The 21,000-nt window shown below is 38.7% G+C and overlaps 1 protein-coding gene across 1 annotated transcript in view; it reads left to right on the forward strand.

Moving 5' to 3' along the window:
- CEP350 (centrosomal protein 350) overlaps window positions 1-21,000 on the forward strand; it is a 179,924-nt gene that overhangs the window by 86,140 nt on the left and 72,784 nt on the right. Inside the window, exons 19-23 of the mRNA XM_036756981.1 lie at window positions 447-587; window positions 3,910-4,046; window positions 8,005-8,127; window positions 12,551-12,714; window positions 15,882-16,078. Of these exons, the coding sequence (XP_036612876.1) occupies window positions 447-587; window positions 3,910-4,046; window positions 8,005-8,127; window positions 12,551-12,714; window positions 15,882-16,078 (762 nt within the window). The remainder of the gene's footprint in view (window positions 1-446; window positions 588-3,909; window positions 4,047-8,004; window positions 8,128-12,550; window positions 12,715-15,881; window positions 16,079-21,000) is intronic.

Consider the following 21,000-nt stretch of genomic DNA (forward strand, 5'->3'; position numbering starts at 1 on the left):
ATCACCCATCTTTCTAGTTTTGTTTGAGTGAAGCTCCTACCTGGACTAGAGAAGTTCTGAATCTGTACAGCCTATTAACTTTGTTTAAAAGCACCCAAAGGTAGAAAGGGCTGCCTCAAGAGGTACAGCCTTTCCTACCACTGAAGCATCTTCAAGGATAGATCGGGTGATTACTTGATAGTGAATATTGTTAGATTAGGTGTCCTCTGAGGTTTCTTCTGACATTAAGAATCTTTGAGATTTTGTACTACAGAATTACTCAAGCTCTATGCCAATCTATAATCATAATGATTATTGAAATGTATAGAAATTTTAAAATAATACAAAAGTGAGAGATCAAACATTTGGCCCACATACCAAAATTTTAGATTAAACTCCTTTACTTTTGAGAAGGCTAAAACATTTTTAAGCTCAAGTTATCAAAGTGTATTGCCTTTTTTGTGTAGGCCCATGCAGAATCTCTGCAGCAGCTAGTTCAGTCACGACAGGAAGCCACTGAAGCACTACAGGAAACAACATGTAAGATAGCTGCCCAGCAGGCAGAAGCCGCTCGGCTCACCACCGATGCTGCACGACAAATCCGAGAGGTGAGGATCAAGGAGAAATACTCTGCACTTAGGGATTCACATATGTTAATTAACAATGAAATTACTTTTCTGCTCGTTAGTCTTTTCTTGATTAGTTATATACCTTTAGGTTTGGTAGATGTGGTGTTCTAATCCCTCAGTACTTTTCTCAGGCCCCTACTCTGACTTCCCTTTCCTAATTTTACCTTCTAATTAAGCAGTTCACTCCCACATTTTACTCTTAAATCTGTAGCCCCCTTGTCCTTTGCCACTCATCCCTTGCCAAACCCTAGTCATCATCCACCTCCTCCTAATCACATGCTGCTGAATAGAGTGGGAGAAAGGCACATAATCGTGCTGTTAAGGTATACTACAAATGTATGTTATCTAATTCCAACTGACTCTTCTCTGTAGTAAGGCCATCCTTTTATTCCTCCTTAATTGGTTCCCTATCTCCCCACAGAAGCTATTTTCTCCCTTTAGCCTTTCTGTACCTTCCCTTCCCCTCTCACCTGAAGACTTTCTTCTTACTTCCTCTTGAGAAGATTGAGACCACTCATTCACCTTAGGGTCCCTCTTTCCCTTCTCTTTATCTCAAAACCTTTTGACAAAACTTCTCCCCTTCCTTTTTCCAGTCTCAGATAAGGACATAGCCCTTTCCCTTGTCAAGGCCAGTGCTTCTGCCTGTGTACTTACTCCCTATTCTGTCTTCTCTTTCAGATTCCCCCCCCCCCAGTCAACCTCTCCTTATCCACTGGTTCCTTCCTTACTGCCTTCAAACATGTTAAGGTCTTCCTCCATCCTTAAAAAATCTTCTCTTGACATTACCACCCCCTCTAGCTTTTGTTTTCTCCCTTTCTCAGCCAAATTCTGTGAAAAAGCTTGTCTGTGTTATCGTCTCCTTCTCTCACTCCTTGGCCTTTTGCAATCTGGCTTTTGACTTCATCATTCATCATCCCTCCAAAATTACCAGCAGTCTCTTAATTGCCAAATATCCTGGTCTTTTCTCGGTTCTCATCCTTGATTTATCTGCTGTATGTGTTTCCTGTTGCCATTAGATTTTTGGTAAAACCTGCTTCACCAATTTCTTTGCCTCTCTCCAGGAAATACTTGTAAGCCAGACTTCCACTGAGCTGTAACTTCGTTATTTCTTTTGGTTCAGTTCATAGCAAGAATGTCAAGACTGATATGACTCAGTTCCTCCAGCAGTACACCCACTCATTAGTCATTGGACATGGATCTCACAGTTAAAATATCAATACAAATGTTCCCTATATTAGAATGTGAGCTCCTTGAAAACTTTCTTTTCTGTTTGTATCTTCAGTGTAAATGATTTACACAGTAGTTTACACATAATGAGTGTTTAATATTAAATACTTCATTTATTCATTCAAGTCTTATTCACAGATTAAAAGCCATGTGATTCTTAGTTCCCTATATCCCTTTTCCTAGCACTTTGCTATTGTTACTGCAGAAGTAGAGAAACCATGTAGAACTGAGAGCCATTTTGTATTTTTCTGCTGTTTATGGTTTGCTATGCAGCCAAAATTCATCACCAAGTGGCCAGCCTGCTGGTGATGTTCACCTCTGTACTTAGCTAGGTTGGTCTTTGGAAAATGGATGAGTAAATATTCATTAAAATGCTTTTCAACACTTTTCCCTGTATTTGGCTTTTGGACAAATTTTATCTCACTTAACAGAAGGAAATTTAATTAATACCCACTGTTATGAATAATAAAGTTTTCTGTGTATCCATAAAAAACTAATTGATTTTCATTAGGCATAAAGTGTTTATAAAGTACTTACAGTGTTCCAGGCATTAATACAAGTGCTGTAAGGGGAAAGGGGGAAAAAATAGGACATGATCTCTTCCCTCTACAAGCTTACAATCTATTTTGGTGGATGAGATAAACATGTAAAAAATCAAAAGGTAAAAGATTTAAATTCATTTAGTAAACATTTATTAACCACCTACTATGTGGTTACTAAGTGCTGAGGATACAAAAAGAGGCGTAAGACAGCCCTTGCTCTTAAGGAGCTTATAGTCAGTCTAATGGAGGAGACAGCATGCAAATATATATAAAGCAAGATATATACAAGATAGAGAGGAAATAATTAAAAGAGGAAAGCACTGGAATTAAGTGGGGTTAGGAAGAACTTTCTGTAGAAGGTGGAATTTTAGTTGGAACTTACAGGAAGGCAGGGAGGTCAGTAGTTAGAGCAGAGGAAGGAGAACATTACTGACATGGGAGACAGCCGGAGAAAATGCCTGGAGCCCAGAGGTGGAGTGTCTTATTCATAGAATAGCTAGGAAGCCAGTGTTGCTGGATCAAAGAGTACCTGTATGGGGGGAAGGGTAAAATATAAGAAAACTGGAAAGAGAGGAGGGGGCTTTGTTTTGAAGGGCTTTGAATGCCAAATAGAGCATTTTGTATTTGGTCTTGAAGGCAATAGGAAGCCCCTGGAGTTTATTGAGTGGGTGGGAGACATGATCAGACCTGGTTTCAGGAAAATCCTTTAATGGCTGAATAGAGAATAGATTGGAGTGGGAAGAGACCTGAAGCAGGCAGATCCACCAGTATACTATTGTAGTAGTCCAGACATGAAGTGATGATGGCCTGGCTAGAGTTGTGGTGGTGTCAGAGGAAAGAGATGTATTGGAGAGATGTGGCCAAGGTTAAATCCATGGGCCTTGACAGCAAGATGTGGGGAGGCAGGGTGAGAGACAGTGAAGAAGCCAGGATGACTTCTAGGTTGCAAACCTGAGAGACTGGAAGGATATATTTCAGAGCCACAGAAGCAACACTTTTTCATAAGGCATAATTGCCAGTAGTAGCAATACAGACAGTAATAATGATGAGACGTCAAGGGAAGAAGATATCACTTGTAATTACTGGGCAGGGATGGGGAACCTATGGCCTTAAGTCCATATGTGGCCCTCTAGATTCTCAAGTGCAGCCTTTGACTGAATCCAAACTTCACAGAACAAATCCCCTTAATAAAAGGATTTGTTCTATAAAACGACTCAGTCAAAAGGCTGCACCCAAGGACACAGAAGGCCACGTGTGGTCTCGAGGCTGCAGGTTCCCCACTCTAGTGTTTTATGGATCAGGTAGAATTTATCTGATAGGATCTTAGATTCAGAGCTAGATGGGAGATCATTTGACAGTTAAAGACATTGGAATTGAGAAAGGCTAAAGGTCTTGCCCCCAGGTTGCACAGCTGGCCAGTAGATGCACGTTGCCATGCCACTTTCCTTAAGAGATCTGATATAATTTTATTATAGTATTGCCACAGCTATCTACATTTACTTTTACTCTTTGTTTTATGATCCCACATTTAGATGACAGAATTGGCACGAAACCAGATATCAGATGCTGTCACAGCTTCAGCAGCACCAATAACAGCTCTTATTGATCATCAGCGGCAGCAGCATTCAGAGTTCATGAAACAGTTGAGAGCCAGAACTGATACAGACAGGTAATATTATTTGCTCTATTAACCTTTTAAAAATCTTGTTGCTACTGGAAATCATTACTATCTTTAAATAGCTGAAATGAAGGTGGTTTAGGAAGAACTATTCATTTTATAAATTCAGTTTAAATCATGATCTGTTATATAATGTATGCTAGGTACTTTTTAAACTTTATTATTCTTGTGGGTTTTTTTTGTCTGCATTTTCTTTTGCAGTATGGCTAATATGGAAATGTTTTGTACGACTACTATACTACTGTAATCTGTATCAAATTGCTTGCCTTCTCAAGGAGGGAGAGAATTTGGAACTCAAAATTTTAAAAAACTAATGTTAAAAATTTTTTGTCTACATGTAATTGAGGAAAAAAAATAAGATAAAAATTGAATGTAGGAGGCGGAGCCAAGATGGCAGCTGGAAAGCAGGGACTAGCATGACCTCCCTGCCGAGTCCCTCCAAAAACCTATAAAAAATGGCTCGGAACCAATTCTAGAACTGCAGAACCCACAAAACAGCAGGGCTCCAGCCCAGGACAGCCTGGATGGTCTCTGGGTGAGGTCTATCCCACACGGAGCTGGGAGCTGGGAACTGAGCGGCTCGGACCCACCAGACCAGGAGCCGGGCGGAGCGGGGCCTAGCACCCTGAATCAGTGAGCTGCAGCAGTTACCAGACTTCTCAACCCACAAACACCAAAGACTGCGGAGAAGGTAGTGGGAAAAGCTGCGGGAGTGGAAGAAGTTCGAGGTTTGGCTACCAGCCCCCCCCCTCCCCCCCCCGCCGGGGGGGGGGGCAGTGGAGGTGGGGCAGCTACAGCTGTTGTTACTTCCGGCCCCAGGCCCACCTGGTGGGAGGAATTAAGTGGCGGATCAGAGCAGGAGTGCACAGCCTGCTGAAGATCTAAGCCCAGTCTGGGTTGAGGGTTCTTGGGGAAGGAGCAGTGCTGGTGTGGCAGAGCTGGCACATCCCCCCCAAACATGGAACATAGAACTCTTTAGTCTACAAGCAGTCATACCCCACTGAAAAACTCAAGGGTCAAGTTAGTTGGTTGGGAATATGGCCAGGCAGTGAAAACCCACCCAGATTCAGTCTCAGACTTTGCATTCTTTCTTTAGTGACAAAGAAGACCAAAACATACAGACAGAAGTTAACAAAGTCAAAGAGCCTACAAAGAAACCTCCAAGAAAAACATGAACTGGTCCCAGGCCATGGAAGAGCTCAAAAAGGATTTGGAAAAGCAAGTTAGAGAAGTAGAGGAAAAATTGGGAAGAGAAATGAGAAGGATGCGAGGAAACCATGAAAAACAAGTCAATGACTTGCTAAAGGAGACCAAAAAAAATACTGAAAAATGCACTGAGGAAAACAACACCTTAAAAAACAGATTAACTCAAATGGCAAAAGAGCTCTAAAAAGTCAATGAGGAGAAGGATGCCTTGAAAGGCAGAATTAGCCAAATGGAAAAGGAGGTCCAAAAGACCACTGAAGAAAATACTACTTTAAAAATTAGATTGGAGCAAGTGGAAGCTAGTGACTTGATGAGAAATCAAGATATTATAAAACAGAACCAAAGGAATGAAAAAATGGAAGACAATGTGAAATATCTCATTGGAAAACCCACTGACCTGGAAAATAGATCCAGGAGAGATAATTTTAAAATTATTGGGCTACCTGAAAGCCATGATCAAAAAAAGAGCCTAGATATCATCTTTCAAGAAATTATCAAGGAGAACTGCCCTGATATTCTAGAGCCACAGGGCAAAATAGAAATTGAAAGAATCCATTGATCGCCTCCTCAAATAGATCCCAAAAAGAAATCTCCTAGGAATGTTGTCGCCTAGGAATTGTCCTAGGAATATTTCAGAGCTCCCAGCTCAAGGAGAAAATACTGCAAGCATCCAGAAAGAAACAATTTGAGTATTGTGGAAACACAATCAGAATAATCCAAGATCTGGCAGCTTCTACATTAAGAGATCGAAGGGCTTGGAATACGATATTCTGGAGGTCAATGGAGCTAGGATTAAAACCAAGAATCACCTACCCAGCAAAGCTGAGTATCATGCTCCAAGGCAAAATATGGACTTTTAATAAAATAGAGGACTTCCAAGCTTTCTCAGTGAAAAGACCAGAACTGAATAGAAAATTTGACTTTCAAACACAAGAATCAAGAGAAGCATGAAAAGGTAATCAAGAAAAAGAACAAGAAAAAGAAATTGCAAGGGACTTACTAAAGGTGAACTGTTTTGTTGACATTCCTACATGGGAAGATGATGTGTATGATTCATGAGACCTCAGTATTAGGGTAGCTGAAGGGAATACGCATATATGTATATATGTTTATGTATATATATAAGTGAATGTGTGTGTATGTATATACATATAGTGAGAGAGAGAGAGCGCGCGGACATAGGGTAAGTTGAAGATGAAGGGAAGATATCTAAAAGAAATAAAATCAAATTAAGGGATGAGAGAGGAACATATTGAGAGAGGGAGATAGGGAGAGATAGAATGGGGTGGATTATCTCGCATAAAGGTGGCAAGAGGAAGCAGTTCTGTGGGAGGAGGGGAGAGGGCAGGTGAGGGGGGAATGAGTGAATGTTGCTCTCACCAGATTTGGCCTGAGGAGGGAATACCATACATACCCAATTGGGTATCTTACCCCACAGGAAAGAAGAGGGAAGAAGATAAAAAAAGATGGGGGGGATGATGGAGGGGAGGGCAGATGGGGGTGGAGGTAATCAAAAACAAACACTTTCGAAAGGGGACAGGGTCAAGGGAGAAAACTCAATAAAGGGGGAGGGGTTGGGAAGGAGCAAAATATAGTTAGTCTTTCACAACATGAGTATTGTGGAAGGGTTATACTTAATGATACACATGTGGCCTATGTTGAATTGCTTGACTTCTTGGGGAGGGTGGGTGGGAAGGGAGGAGAGGGAGAATTTGGAACTCAAAGTTTTTTAAAACAGATGTTCAAAAACAAAAAAAAAGTTTTTTGCATGCAACTAGAAAATAAGATACACAGGCAGTGGGGAGTAGAAATTTAGCTTGCCTACAAAAAAGGAAGGGAAAAGGGGATGGGAGGGGAGTGGGGTGACAGAAGGGAGGGCTGACTGGGGAACAGGCAACCAGAATATATGCCATCTTGGAGTGGGGGGGAGGGTAGAAATGGGGAGAAAATTTGTAATTCAAACTCTTGTGAAAACCAGTGCTGAAACTAAATATGTTAAATAAATAAATTAAATTTAAAAAAAATTGAATGTAAAAACAAACAAAAATATAATATATGCTAGGATACGCACAAATGTTCCCAATGTATTAAGTATATGAACCATTGTATCACAGATTTATCATTGATTGTTTTGCCTAATTATAAACTGGACTTTTTTTTTTGTTTGTCAGGTGTTACAGTTTAGGAAACCTGCAAAAGAGTTACTTAAGTCTTTAAAATATTTCAGAAAAGTAGATATAGTAAGCTTTTGTTATTGATATGTAACCAAAAAATACTGGTTTGTATTTTTATTGTCATTTTATCTTCTTTGTCAATGGCTTCCTTGTGGAAAGTGGATGCAACTACTATGGCATTATCTTTGTGTTATTGAAATTTTGTCTATGCTTTGCTACTGTAATGTCCAGAGCTGATGGGAGCAGTGGTATGAGTATGAATTATTTTTATTTCAAACACTGATATAAGTTTTTACACAAATAATGGTCTTATTGAAGAATATACTGCTATCCATTCAAAATTATTTTCTTTTGTTCCTCTTTAGAAGATATTCTTTAATCTGTTTTCACACACACACACACACACACACACACACACACACACACACACACGGTTTGGCCTATCTTTGGTTTCATATTATGTATGCAGTTCATTCTTTGTATACTTTTAATTTCATGCTACTTTTGAACAATTTTTAAAACCTTTTTCCTTTCTAAAGATTTTTTTATTCCTATTTCTTTTTTGACAGGAAAAGTGACTCTGTTATAATTTCTCAGAGTAAAGAAGAGACTTCTGACTCAAAGAACCAAAAGTATTCCCCGTCTTTTGATAGTTATTCAGAGGCCTCAAAATCCAAGACTTATGATCAGAGGTAAAGGAGAATACTTCAACTTTATTTTATAATCAGTATCATAACATATAAATTAAATAATATTACTGGGAGGGTGGGGTGGACTTGTGATTTCATTATTGAGGAAACTCCCTCTACCAATGAAGATTGGCACCTGCTTAGCAATTTATAGTGTTAGAAATCATATGGGCACTTCAGGATTAAGTGATTTACCTGGGATGCCATAGCTGGTCAGAGATAATACTTAAACTCAGGTTTGCTGAGTAATATCATTGTCCCCTATGTGCTGAATATGGAAGTAGCTAGAACCACTGAACCAGACCAAATATCCACAGTGAAGGCTCGTGCCTGAGGTGACAAGAGTTTTTTGAGTGTCAAGGGGAAGATACCCCATGCTTGGGGAAAATAAACAAAGACTTTATTATTACCCATAAAGGTCATTCAAGAAATTGTCAGTAACTATGGTTCCGTATATTTTTTTTCATTTCAATATAATCTTGATGAGAGTAATCTACATTTCTGTTTGGGCATTGTTAATGAAGCTTTAAGAAGGGAACATACAGACCTTTGCGGATTATGTTTCATAGCATATACCACATCATTATAGTCATCCATTTAACTTAAAGGTAACAGGTAATAAAAGATGGATTTTGTTTCTTGACTGTAAAAAATAGTTTAGTTAGGTAGAACAAAATGCTTCCTGACAGGCTCATCAACAAGGTGTCTTCCATGGATTCATTAAAATCATGTGTGGTTCTTTGAAAGATGTAAGAGCATACATAACTGACATTTTGATTTATAAATTTCAAATAAGGCATAATACAATGAATATATGCTCATCAAAGATGTTTCCCAGCATCATGAAGGATTTCTAGTGCAGAGTCCAAATGGAAGAGGAATTCACAACAGGTGATAAAGTCAGTCTTCAAGATACTCCCATTCATATTGACATTGAGCTAATTACATCAGTTCCCATTACTTTCCAGAGTCTCCTAAATGAGAGCCTTAATAATTCAGAAGTATTTGCTCAAATTGCCTGCACAAAAAAACTCAAGTGGCTAAAGGCTGATGTCTAGACATAAATAGGACATTCAGTCAGCCAATCAAGAAAAATTTATTAAGGACCCACCTAGTGCCAGATAATAGTGAGACAAAGACCAAAATGAAACTGTCTCTGCCCTCAAAAAGCTTACAAGGGAGACAACAGCATGTACATATATAAATATAGAGTAATTTGGGAGGGAGGTATTAGTAGCTTGGGGGATCAGTAAAGGCATCAGGTAGAAGGTGTCATAGTACCCCTAAGATCAAATAGAAATTCCTCTGCCATTCGGAGCTCTTCATAACTTGTCCCCGTGCTAACTTGTCCTGTCTTCTTACACCTTAATCTGCTATATGTAGTCTCTGATCCAGTGACACTGTTCTCCTGACTATTTCTTGAACATGATATTCCATTTCCCCAACTCTGAAGTCTTGGCTAAGTCCCTCCTTCTGCAAGATGTCTTTCTCAGTTCTTAATCTTACTGTCTTCCCTCCGAGATTGCCCACAATTTATCTTGTATATATATTTTTGGACATGTTTGCATGTTGTCTCCCTTATTAGAGTTTGAGTTCCTTGAGAGCAGACCGTTTATTGCTTTGTTTGTATCACCAGCGTTTAGCATAGTGCCTGGCGTAGAGTAGGTTCCTAATAGATCCTAGTTGGCTAATTGAGTTATTATTTGACTGACTGAGGTATGATCGTTGTCAAAGAAAAGGGTCACCCCTTTATCAGGGATAAAGGAGAGAAGGGAGCTCACAGGACATCCTATAGAGCTAGTCCATCAGTACATACACAGTTATGTGGGGAGAGAGAGACAAAGCAGAATGTTCCCAGCTAGTGAGTCTCCACCACCACCTTGACCACCAACTCCCCTCAAATCCTGATATAGACAGCCCAAGACTAAACACAAGAGCCTTGGGAATGGCATGTTCCCCAAACAACCTGCCCTGCTCCCACAGCCATTATTGAGAGGAGAAATCATTGTGGAGGAGAGCCTTACTTTCTTCATCAATGCCAGCAATAGCAGCTGACCAGGTGCCACTCACAGGCAGATAAGCACAGGACCTCTGAGAGTGGCAGACTACCAGTCCTGCTTCTAGACTAGTTTTCATGGCCATCATTCAAGGAGGGAACTAATGTGGAGAAGAGGCCAGCCATTCTTACCAACTCCCGCACATAGAAATAGGCCAGGACAGCCCAGTACTCTTAGCCATCATCGTGAGAAGCAACCCCTATGGGGATGCAGCTTGGCCACTGCTCCTGCAAGTGCTACAGCCACAACCATTGAATACCCATAAGAGAAAACTCGTATTACCAAAGGATATGTTACTGTCAAATGGTTCAGTATCACAAACTGACATGATTTTATTAGGGGAAATGACATTAAAGCAGAGGCATTAACATCTGTTACTGCTGCACCCTAAGGACTGTGAGACCTTTTTATTTAGCTTGTAGCAGAAACTTTCCATGTGTATTGTCTCCCTCATTAGAATGTAAGCTCTTCGAGAGCAAGAACTTTCTTAATTTTGTGTTTGTATTTGTAGCACTTAGCACAGGTTTTTGCACATTGTAAATTGTTAATAAATGCTTTGTTCAGTCATGGTGGATAGACACTGTAGGTGAACATTGAATTGTGCCCAGAATTAAATAGGAGGAAGAGTTTGGACTGGATTGCTTTTGGGAAATTGCATTGTGCTCTTAATGGCCCTGAGCTTCTCCCTAAAGGAAGGGTCCATCTTTTAAACACTAGTGTTATTCCAATGTTGCTGTATTGCTGTAAATCATATCCTACTGCCTTCTCCAAAGTGTTGAGGTTACAGGTCGTTGCCCAAAGAAAGGATAACAAAGGGATACCTCTTCCCAGGTGTAAATAAGTTACAGCATATTATCAATGAAGCACACCAAGAACTGTGTAAAGAATATCACAGAGGACAGAGATATATTCCTGGAAGAGTAAATGGACTATGCATATAGTGTTACTAACAATTTACCATATTAACTATTCAGACTTTGAATTGTTTCATTGATAATTCCAAGGCTTGTCACCTAGGGGAAGAACAAATGACCTCCAAGTCCCAGCCAGTGGGGTCCCAGTTATAGTGTTGGCTTCTGACAACCCTTTAAACTCTGAGATTCTGTAATTCCGAGAACACAGGATAACAGATGGACAGCCCATGTATGTATTGGCATCTATCCTGTGTCAAGAGACCTAGAAGAAGGTCTCCAAAATTTAGGTGGTCCTTTATAGAGGACTTATGGGAAGATATGAATAAGAGTTGCCCAGGATGAGAAAACATATAGGAGTTGCTATTTGAGGGAGTACTCACATGAGTGAAATCACAGATTCATTGAAGTATATATTTTCATTAATCTGATTAAAATATTTGTATATGAAAGTAGTGAAGTGTGTAGTATGCCAGTCCTGGAGTCAGGAAGACTCCTCTTTCTGAGTTCAAATCTGTTCTCAGACACTTACTGTGTAACCCTGGGCAAGTCACTTCATCCTGTTTGCCTCAGTTTCCTCATCTGTAAAATGAGCTGGAGAAGAAAATGAAAGACCACTCCAGTATCTTTGACAAGAAAACTCCAAATGAGGGTCTCAAAGAGTCAGACATGACTAAAATGACTCATCAATAACAGCAGGCAAAAAAAGGAATGTGGAATTACCATTAAATCATGGGAAGAATTTTAGTACTAACTTTTACATTTCCCTTTACTATTTTACCCTGTAATAAAAATCATAGTAAAAATATCTGTTATTTATATTGGCTAGAAAGTGCTTTAAAGTTTGCAAAGTACTTTATATACATATACCTCATTTGGTCCACACAATAACCCTATATGGTACATGTATAGCATGCTGCTTTTCCATAGAGGGTATCTACAAGTCAGGCTAAGACTAGGCTGTCTCCTTGATCAAAGTGTAGTAAAATCTCATTTAGGTGGTTACCACTTACTTGTTAAGCACCTACCATGTCCTGGGCACCAACTATGATGGTAGAAAAACTTTGTATTTTTCCTAACATTTTTTCAAAAATTTTCGGCATGGTTATTTCCTCATTTATTGCCTTTGTGACAAATCATCTTCTTTCCTCCTAAAGCCTCTAAACCTTTATTTTCCAGGAGCATTTGATTCCTGGAAAATAGGACTAGTTTTCATTTTTTTTTCCTTTGTATATGTAGTACACAGCAAGTGCTTAATAAATTGCTATTGGATTTCATTAGCTGACTTACACAAGCTCATTTCATGCTGATAGAAAAAAAGGCACTCTAACTTTTGAAACTTGTTATTTTGCATTTTTTCTTCATTTTGTACTTTCAGAGGTCAGGGTCATCATTTAAATAACTTGTATTTTGTTTGTTGATTTATTTATTTTGCTGTCATAAAAATCAACGGAGCAGAAGCAGTAACAGCCACCAAGAAAGTTCTTCAGTTCTGTTGTCTAAGGAAAATGAGAAGAAACCTGCTTCTGAAAAGATCGAGAGTCTTATTCAGGAACAAGTTCTTACTGCTGTGGATGATTCCCTCCAGAGTGATAGCATTCCATCATTGCCTGATGAAAAAGGTAGCTCTCATTTCTATATTACCACTAAATCCTTGAATTGTTTTTTAATTTTAGCCTTCTTAACCCATTGGAGATAGTTAGAGACCTTGGTTTCATTTTTACTTGGGTGTGTTACCCCATTTGGTTGGAGTTTGGTGCAAATGAGAAGCAAGTAATGATTTTGATCCAATATTGATCAGATACAGCCATTTAGTTTTATCTAGAGAGAAGCTAAGGTGACAGACTATATTAAATATCCACCCATTTATCTCACAGTTTTATATTATTGGTCAAGGGTGGATATTGGGGGTATATATGGATAGTCAATATTATCAGACAAGGAAGATCGCGTTATAATTTTGTTTAACAAATAATAAAACCATAACATAGTTTCTTCCCTAGTGTTAATTGTCAAAATAGCCACAGTAACTAAATTTAAATGACTTTTATATGTGCTAAAGTCACTAGATTTATTTTCCAATTATACTTAAGCAGTGAAACATCAATTTTTAGAAATCCTGAATGGAGAATAATAATAACTAAGAAAACTAAGACAAAGTAGTGGCTTCTAGAATTGACCTAGAATGTTAATACCCTCAATTACATAAATTATTGTTAAATAATTAGTTCATAAAAATAGCATTTGTATGTTATGATTTAGGGAATACCAGATGACATCTTGGTATGTTTTTCCTGCAATTGATGATTTCTGATCCATCGTAGAATTCAAGAAATGCAAATATAGAGCCCACCTATCAAGTTATTGTCATTGGTCTAATTTAACCAGAAGAGAAACTTTGTAAAGGAATAGGGGGTGATGACAATTAAATTGTCATGAGAAGGGGTTTCTAATTTAAAGTTTTAATTCCTTTAATTCTTCAAAGAAAATGAAATTAAAATGTTTTGTTTTATGCGTGTTGCTGGTCCTGTTTCATTAGTATTTAAATTTTATTGCTGTAAAATTTATTAAGGGATTATATATGGAAATAATATGTGACAGTTGGAAACTATTGTGCTTTGCTTCATAGTAATTGAAAGAGTATTTTGTGCCTCAGTCACATTTATCCTCTCATGATTCTTGCTATAACCCTTTGAGGGAGGGAGGCATTACAGGTTTTATTATCCCAATTTTTCAGATGAGGAAATTAAAATCCTGGGAGATACTTAACTTCAGTTAGCATCTGGGATAGAGAAAGAGTACTAGATGTGTTCTTGTACAAAGCCTGGCATTGACTTGTTGAATGATCTTGGGTGAATGATTTGTTGAGTGACCTTGGGTGAATTGCTTTTCTCACCCTTGGTTTCAGTGGTTACATTGGTCTAGATTATTCTAAAAGTTCCTTTCATCTATAAAAATTCAGTGATCTTTAACTTACCCCAATTTTGCACGACAAATAAGTGGTGGAACTGGCATTCAAAGCCATGTATTCTGACACCATGTTAATTGCCTAATAAATACTGTACTATATCTAAAATTCAAAACTGCTATCTTCTGGGAGTACAGTATGCCTTGACAAACTGGTAAAGTGCTTTAATATTTGGTGGTTAAAAACTGCTGGAAAAATACTGAAAAATTATATGACATGCTCTATTTAGGTAAGTCAGATTTTTGACAATGTCAACCCTCCAAAAATAAGCACAAACCATGGAGTCCATAAGGATCCAATATGCTGTTCCAGTCATTCAGCAAGTCAAACAACATCTGCTAAGTGCCTACTTTATGCCAGGCACTGTGCTGGGGATACAAAGAAAAGAAAAAAACCTCAAGTAGCTTATTTGAATGGGGTTATAACATGTAAAAAAAAACTGTCTGCAAAGAAGTTCTGTGCCCCTTCTTTGGTGGGATAAGTTGGGAAGGAACAGGAAAGACTTCCTGCAGAAGGTGGGATTTGAGTCATATCTTGAAGAAAGCTAAGGAAATCAAGAAGCGGAGGTGAGGAGTGAGTATATTCCAAGCACTGAGAAGGGAAGACTGTACATAGGCGCAATCAGGAGATAAAGCATCATCAAGGAATAGCAAATACAGTACTGTATCTGCATTGTAAAAGCACATGGAAGGAAATAAAATGTAAGAAGACTGGAAAGGTAGGAAAGGGCATGGTTGTGAAGAGAATTATTTGATCTTGGAGGATTTTGAATAGAAGAGTGGCATAGTCAGACCTAAAAAACCACTTTGGCAACTAAGTAGAAGATGGATTAGAGTGAGTCAGAGGGATCAATTAAAAATCTATTGCAATAAGTCAAGTGAGAGGTGTTCTTGGGTGGTGGTTGTGTGAGTGAAGAAAAGGCAATGTATATAAGAGATGCTGGGAAACAACAAAGACTGAATGTAGCTGTAATAACTGACAGCCTGATGTGAAAGAAAGAAGAAAAAACCCTTGAATTCAAAGCAGAAATTAAATAAAACTTGGTGGCTTGGGCACCCAGTTCTAGGTACTTTTCTTAACCTCCAAAGGCAGTACACATCACAGACATCAAATATAGTACTTGTTAATAATGATAGCATTGAATCATTTTTTTTTTAAGTATTTCTTTTTTAATTTTTTTTTGCTTTTTGGCAGGGCAATCGGGGTTAAGTGACTTGCCCAAGGTCACACAGCTAGTACATGTGTCAAGTGTCTGAGGCCGGATTTGAACTCAGGTCCTCCTGACTCCAGGGCCGGTGCTCTACTCACTGTGCCACCTAGCTGCCCCGATTGAATCATGAAGTGAAAGACTAAGTGAAGTTCAATATGTTTAAAAAGGAAAGAATTTTATTAAAAATGTTTTAGAACAATCTTCATCAAAAATGACTCAAGTAACCAATTTTTGCATATGAGCATCATTTAACCAGAAAAATCTCTTTTGAAAATTATCTTGTTATTTACATAAAGAGTTACTGTATTGAAAATATTTTTATTTCAGTTGTATTCTTATGACTTAAGATTTTAGTGAATTTCTCTGCTTACTTTCTGATATGCTCAGAATACCTTGCTTTGTAGTAACTGAAGTTTCAGTCACATAACAATTTGTCCTAAGGATTTTTGTTTGTGAATTCATTTTTTTCATCCTGTTGTACCTTTTGTTAATAACTAATAATCTATAAAAATGCTGAATGTGCTTCAAGGCCTCAAATACAAGTTAAAGACCTACTGAGAACTGTGTGTGATACAGTGGTAAAAATCTGATTTTTCTTTGCCTTCTTTTAGACTCAACTTCTATTGCAACTGAGTATTCCCTCAAATTTGATGAGTCCATGACAGAAGATGAAATAGAAGAAAAGTCTTTTAGGTCTTTACTACCTTCAGAGAGTCATCGTCGATTTAACATGGAAAAGAAAAGGGGTCATCGTGATGATTCTGATGAGGAGGCTTCCCCAGAAAAGACTGCTCTGTCTTCTGTCAAGGTAAATTGCTTTTTATCTGTGTGTGTACTTCTTGGTTAAGTGTTGTAGTTGGCCATTCCCAAAGGTGCAATATTAATTACGTATGTGAATTTGAGATGAATTGTCCACCTTGATAGGTTCAAAGGAGAGTTACGTATGTAGGAATATTTATGAGTGCCTAAGTTGATTTAAATACTGTATAGAAGAAAAAAGTATTAATTTAATGGACATAACTGGTTCATAATGGTAAAAAAACAAAACAAAACTGACAAAAGTGTTTCAAAGGCTAGATATAGCAGTTTAAAAAATTTCTGGGGTGGAGCCAAGATGGTGGCTGGAAAGCAGGGACGTGCCTGGGGTCCCCCCAGGACCCTCCAAACACAGATAAAAAATGGCTCTGAACAAACTCTAGAAATGCAGAACCCACGCAATAGCAGAGGGAAGCAGGACTCCAGCCCAGGACAGCCTGAATGGTCACTGGCTAAGGTCTATTGCGCATAGAGCTGGGAGTGGAGCAGGACAGAGCCCAACATGGGCTACACCCGGACCAACCAGACGGGGAGTCAGGCGGAACAGGCCTTAGCGCCCTGAATCAGTGAGCTGTGGCGGTTGCCAGACTTCTCAACCCACAAACACCAAAGACAACAGAGAAGGTTAGTGGGAAAAGCTGTGGGGGACAGAGTGAAAGGGGTTTGTGGTTTGGCCACCACCCCAGGGGCAGTGGAGGTGGCACAGCTACAAAACTACAGCTGCAGTTGCTTCTGGCCCCAGGCCCACCTGGTGGGAGGAATTAAGTGGCAGATCAGAGCAGGAGTGCAGAGCCAGCTCAGATCTGAGTCTGGTCTGGGTTGGCAGTTCTTGGGGGAGGAGGAGCACTGGTGTGGCAGAGCTTGCTGTGTAGAAATAGCTCTGAAAACAACAGCGCAGCCCCTCAAGCTTGGGACAAAGTACTCTCTACTCTACAAGCAGTCATACCCCAACGAAAAACTCAAGGGTCAAGTAGTTGGCTGGGAACATGGCCAGGCAGCAAAAATGGACTCACATTCAGACAAAGACTTTGGAATCTTTCTTTGGTGACAAAGAAGACCAAAACATACAGCCAGAAGAAGTCAACAAAGTCAAAGGGCCTACATCAAAAGCCTCCAAGAAAAACATGAACTGGTCTCAGGCCATGGAAGAGCTCAAAAAGGATTTGGAAAAGCAAGTTAGAGAAGTAGAGGAAAAATTGGGAAGAGAAATGAGAGTGATGCGAGATAACCATGAAAAACAAGTCAATGACTTGCTAAAGGAGACCCAAAAAAATACTGAAGAAAAAATTTCTTCTGTTTCGGTTGCCACTTCTCTAAACTCAAATTCACATTCATGTGATTGCTAGCATCTACACTTAAGAAATTTAAATTATATTCCAGAATTAAATTTTGGCCATCACAAAAGGTGACTGGTATTTGCGAGCCTTTTGAAGTATTTGGTCAGAAATGATTCTGAGAAGAGTATTGATCTAAGGAGTGTGTATACTAGGACCTTACTTCTTGATGTGCTCTGCGTCCTATATTGTTATTTAAGTAGGGCTAATAATGTTCATGGTGCCTGTTCAAGATAAATAAACCTTTATATAGTATGTATTAATCATTCACCAGACATTTATTAAGTACCTACTATGTGCCAAATACAACAGTTTTATCCAAGTTAAAATTTTATTAATTGAATTATAGCATAAAATTCAGGAAAGGGAGATCACATTTAAAAGAATCCCATAAGACAATTCAAAGTGAATAATTGCCACATAATTTACTTGTGTACAAATCCACATTAGTATATACAAGTAGTCCCCAGTTTATTAATAGATTATGTTCTAAAAGTCTGGAACTTGGCATGTATTTTCCCTTAGAAAAAAAATTTTTTTAAGTAAGATTTAGATTTCTATGCTATATCTTACAAAAGCCTATTTAATCCCCAATGTAGCTGAATTGTATTTCTGAAAATAATGTTGAACCCAAGACCTGCCAGAGAATCTAATCTCTGACTTCGTCCTGGGACTTGTACCAAAGGAAGAAGAAAGAAGGGTTCTAGCAGCTAGGGAATTCCCCTTGTAGTGTCTAGAGGAGACTCAGGTGACAAATCAAGACAAGCAGCAGGCATTTAAATTTAGGTGGCATTTGTTAGTAGGAAACTGCCTAAATCAGACTTGTTTAAAACAGGGTTCACCTGTGGGATGAAATGTTTGTAAACAAAACATGGAAACTTTGGGTTAGGAGAATTAATTGCTATTTGGTATGGTACCATGTTCTCAGTTCAGTTTAAAGTTTAAAGTTCAGTTTATCGAATGCCTGCTATGTTCCTGGCCCTGTAAAAGGCACTAAAGATAGAAACACAAAAATGAAAACAAGGAAACACACATACGTAATAGATAAGTAAGTAGAAAACATATGCAGAGTAATTTTGATGAAGCAGAACAGGAGTTGAGGACTTGCTGATAACCTAGGGAAAAGGAAGCCTCGCATCCGTGGTGATTAGGAATCATTCTACAGCTCTGCCATGCTTTTGAGTTTAGTACTCTATATTATCTGTTCATATGTTGTGGAACAAGAGAGGTGGAACATTACAAACTTAATTGAATCTTCTGGCCTAGCCCTCTTACCTTTAAGCTCTAAACTATCCCCACAAATAACTATTCTTTTCCTTAATGATCAATCAGTTTGAATGGGAAGGAAAGTCTGTAATAAGATGCAAGCCCCTCTTCTCCCACCCCATTGCACTTGCTCACTGCACTGTTTAATCACATCATAGTCAGAAAACCTCCTTTCAGTGTACAGTCTCAGGTGCCGTGTCAGCACAAACCTCTTCCTTATCCTCCTTACTTATTGGCACTACTTAATTTTGTACATGCTGTATGCCTTGGTAGAATGTCAGTGAGTGTTAGTGAGAAACAGAGGGAAGACCAGTTTGGCTGTACCCATAAAGTGCCAGAGAGGGGAATAGTATCCTGGAAAGAGCTGGAAAGAGAGGTTGGGGCCAGGTTTTGCATTCTTTTTTAAAAAAATTTTATTTTATTATTTAATATTTTTAGTTTTCAACATTGATTGCAACGAGATTTTGAATTACAAATTTTCTCCCCATTTCTACCCTCCCCCCACCCCAAGATGGCATATATTCTGATTGCCCCTTCCTCCAGTCTGCCCTTTCTTCTGTGTCACTCCACTCCTCCCCGCCTTGTCCACTTTCCCCTTACTTTCTTGTAGGGCAAGATAGATTTCTATAACCCATTGCCTGTATATCTTATTTCCCAGTTGCATGTAAAAACAACTTTTTTTTTGAGCATTTGTTTTTAGAACTTTGAGTTCCAAATTCTCTCCCTTCTTCCCTCCCCATCCATCATCCTTGAGAAGGCAAGCAATTCAGCATAGGCCACACATGTATCCTTATGCAAAACACTTCCATAACAGTCATGTTGTGAAAGACTAACTATGTCTCTCCATCTTATCCTGTCCCCCTTTATTCAATTTTCTCCCTTGACCCTGTCCCTTTTCAGAAGTGTTTGTTTTTGATTACCTCCTTCCCCAATCTGCCTTCCCTTCTATCATCCCCCCTGTCTTATCCCCTTTCCCCCTATTTTCCTCTAGGGTACGGTACCCAATTCAGTGTGTATGTTATTCCCTCCTTAAGTCAGATCCGATGAGAGCAAGATTCACTCATTCCCTTTCACCTGCCCCCTTTTCCCTTCCAATAGAACTGCTTTTTCTTGCCACTTTTGTGTGAGATAATTTACCCCATTCTATCTCTCCCTTTCTCCTCCCAACATATTCCTCTCTCACTCCTTAATTTTATTTTTCTTTAGATATCATCCCTTCATATTCAACTTACCCTGTGCCTGCCCTCTCTCTCTCTCTCTATGTGTGTGTGTATGTATGTATAGTGAGAAAGGTCTCATGAGTTACAGATATCATCTTTCCATGTAGGAATGTAAACAAAACAGTTCAACTTTAGTAAGTCCCTTGTGATTTCTCTTTCCTGTTTACCTTTTTATGCTTCTCTTGATTCTTATATTTGAAAGTCAAATTTTCTATTCAGCTCTGGTCTTTTCATGGAGAAAGCTTGAAAGTCTTCTATTTTATTGAAAGTCCATATTTTGCCCTGAAGCATTATACTCAGTTTTGCTGGGTAGGTGATTCTTGGTTTTAATCCTAGCTCCCTTGACCTCTGGAATATCATATTCCAAGCCCTTCAATCCATTAACGTAGAAGCTGCTAGATCTTGTGTTATCCTGATTGTGTTTCCACAGTATTCAAATTGGGAACTTTGGAATTTGGCAACAATATTCCTAGGAGTTTTCTTTTTGTGATCTATTTGAGGAGGCGATCTGTAGATTCTTTCAATTTCTATTTTACCCTCTGGTTCTAGAATATCAGGGCAGTTTTTGTTGATAATTTCTTGAAAGATGATGTCTAGGCTCTTTTTTTGATCATGGCTTTCAGGTAATCCAATAATTTTTAAATTATCTCTCCTGGATGTATTCTCCAGGTCAGTGGTTTTTCCAGTGAGATATTTGACATTGTCTTTCATTTTTTCATTCTTTTGGTTCTGTTTTATAGTTTCTTGACTTCTCATAAAGTCACTAACTTCTATTTGCTCCATTCTCTTTTTTAAGGTAGTATTTTCTTCAGTGGTCTTTTTGACCTCCTTTTCCATTTGGATAACTCTGCCTCTTAAGGCATTTTTCTCCTTTTTGGCTTTTTGGAGCTCTTTTGCCATTTGAGTTAGTCTATTTTTTAAGGTGTTATTTTCTTCAGTATTTTTTTTGGTCTCTGTTAGCAAGTTGTTGACTTGTTTTTCATGATTTTCTTGCGTCACTCTCATTTCTCATATTGTGAAAGACTAACTATATTTCACCCCCTCCTATCCAGTCCCCCTTTATTTAATTTTTTCCCTTGACCCTGTTTCTTTTC

Source organism: Trichosurus vulpecula, chromosome 4 (genome assembly GCF_011100635.1).
Source record: "Trichosurus vulpecula isolate mTriVul1 chromosome 4, mTriVul1.pri, whole genome shotgun sequence".
Classification (NCBI taxonomy): Eukaryota; Metazoa; Chordata; class Mammalia; order Diprotodontia; family Phalangeridae; genus Trichosurus; species Trichosurus vulpecula.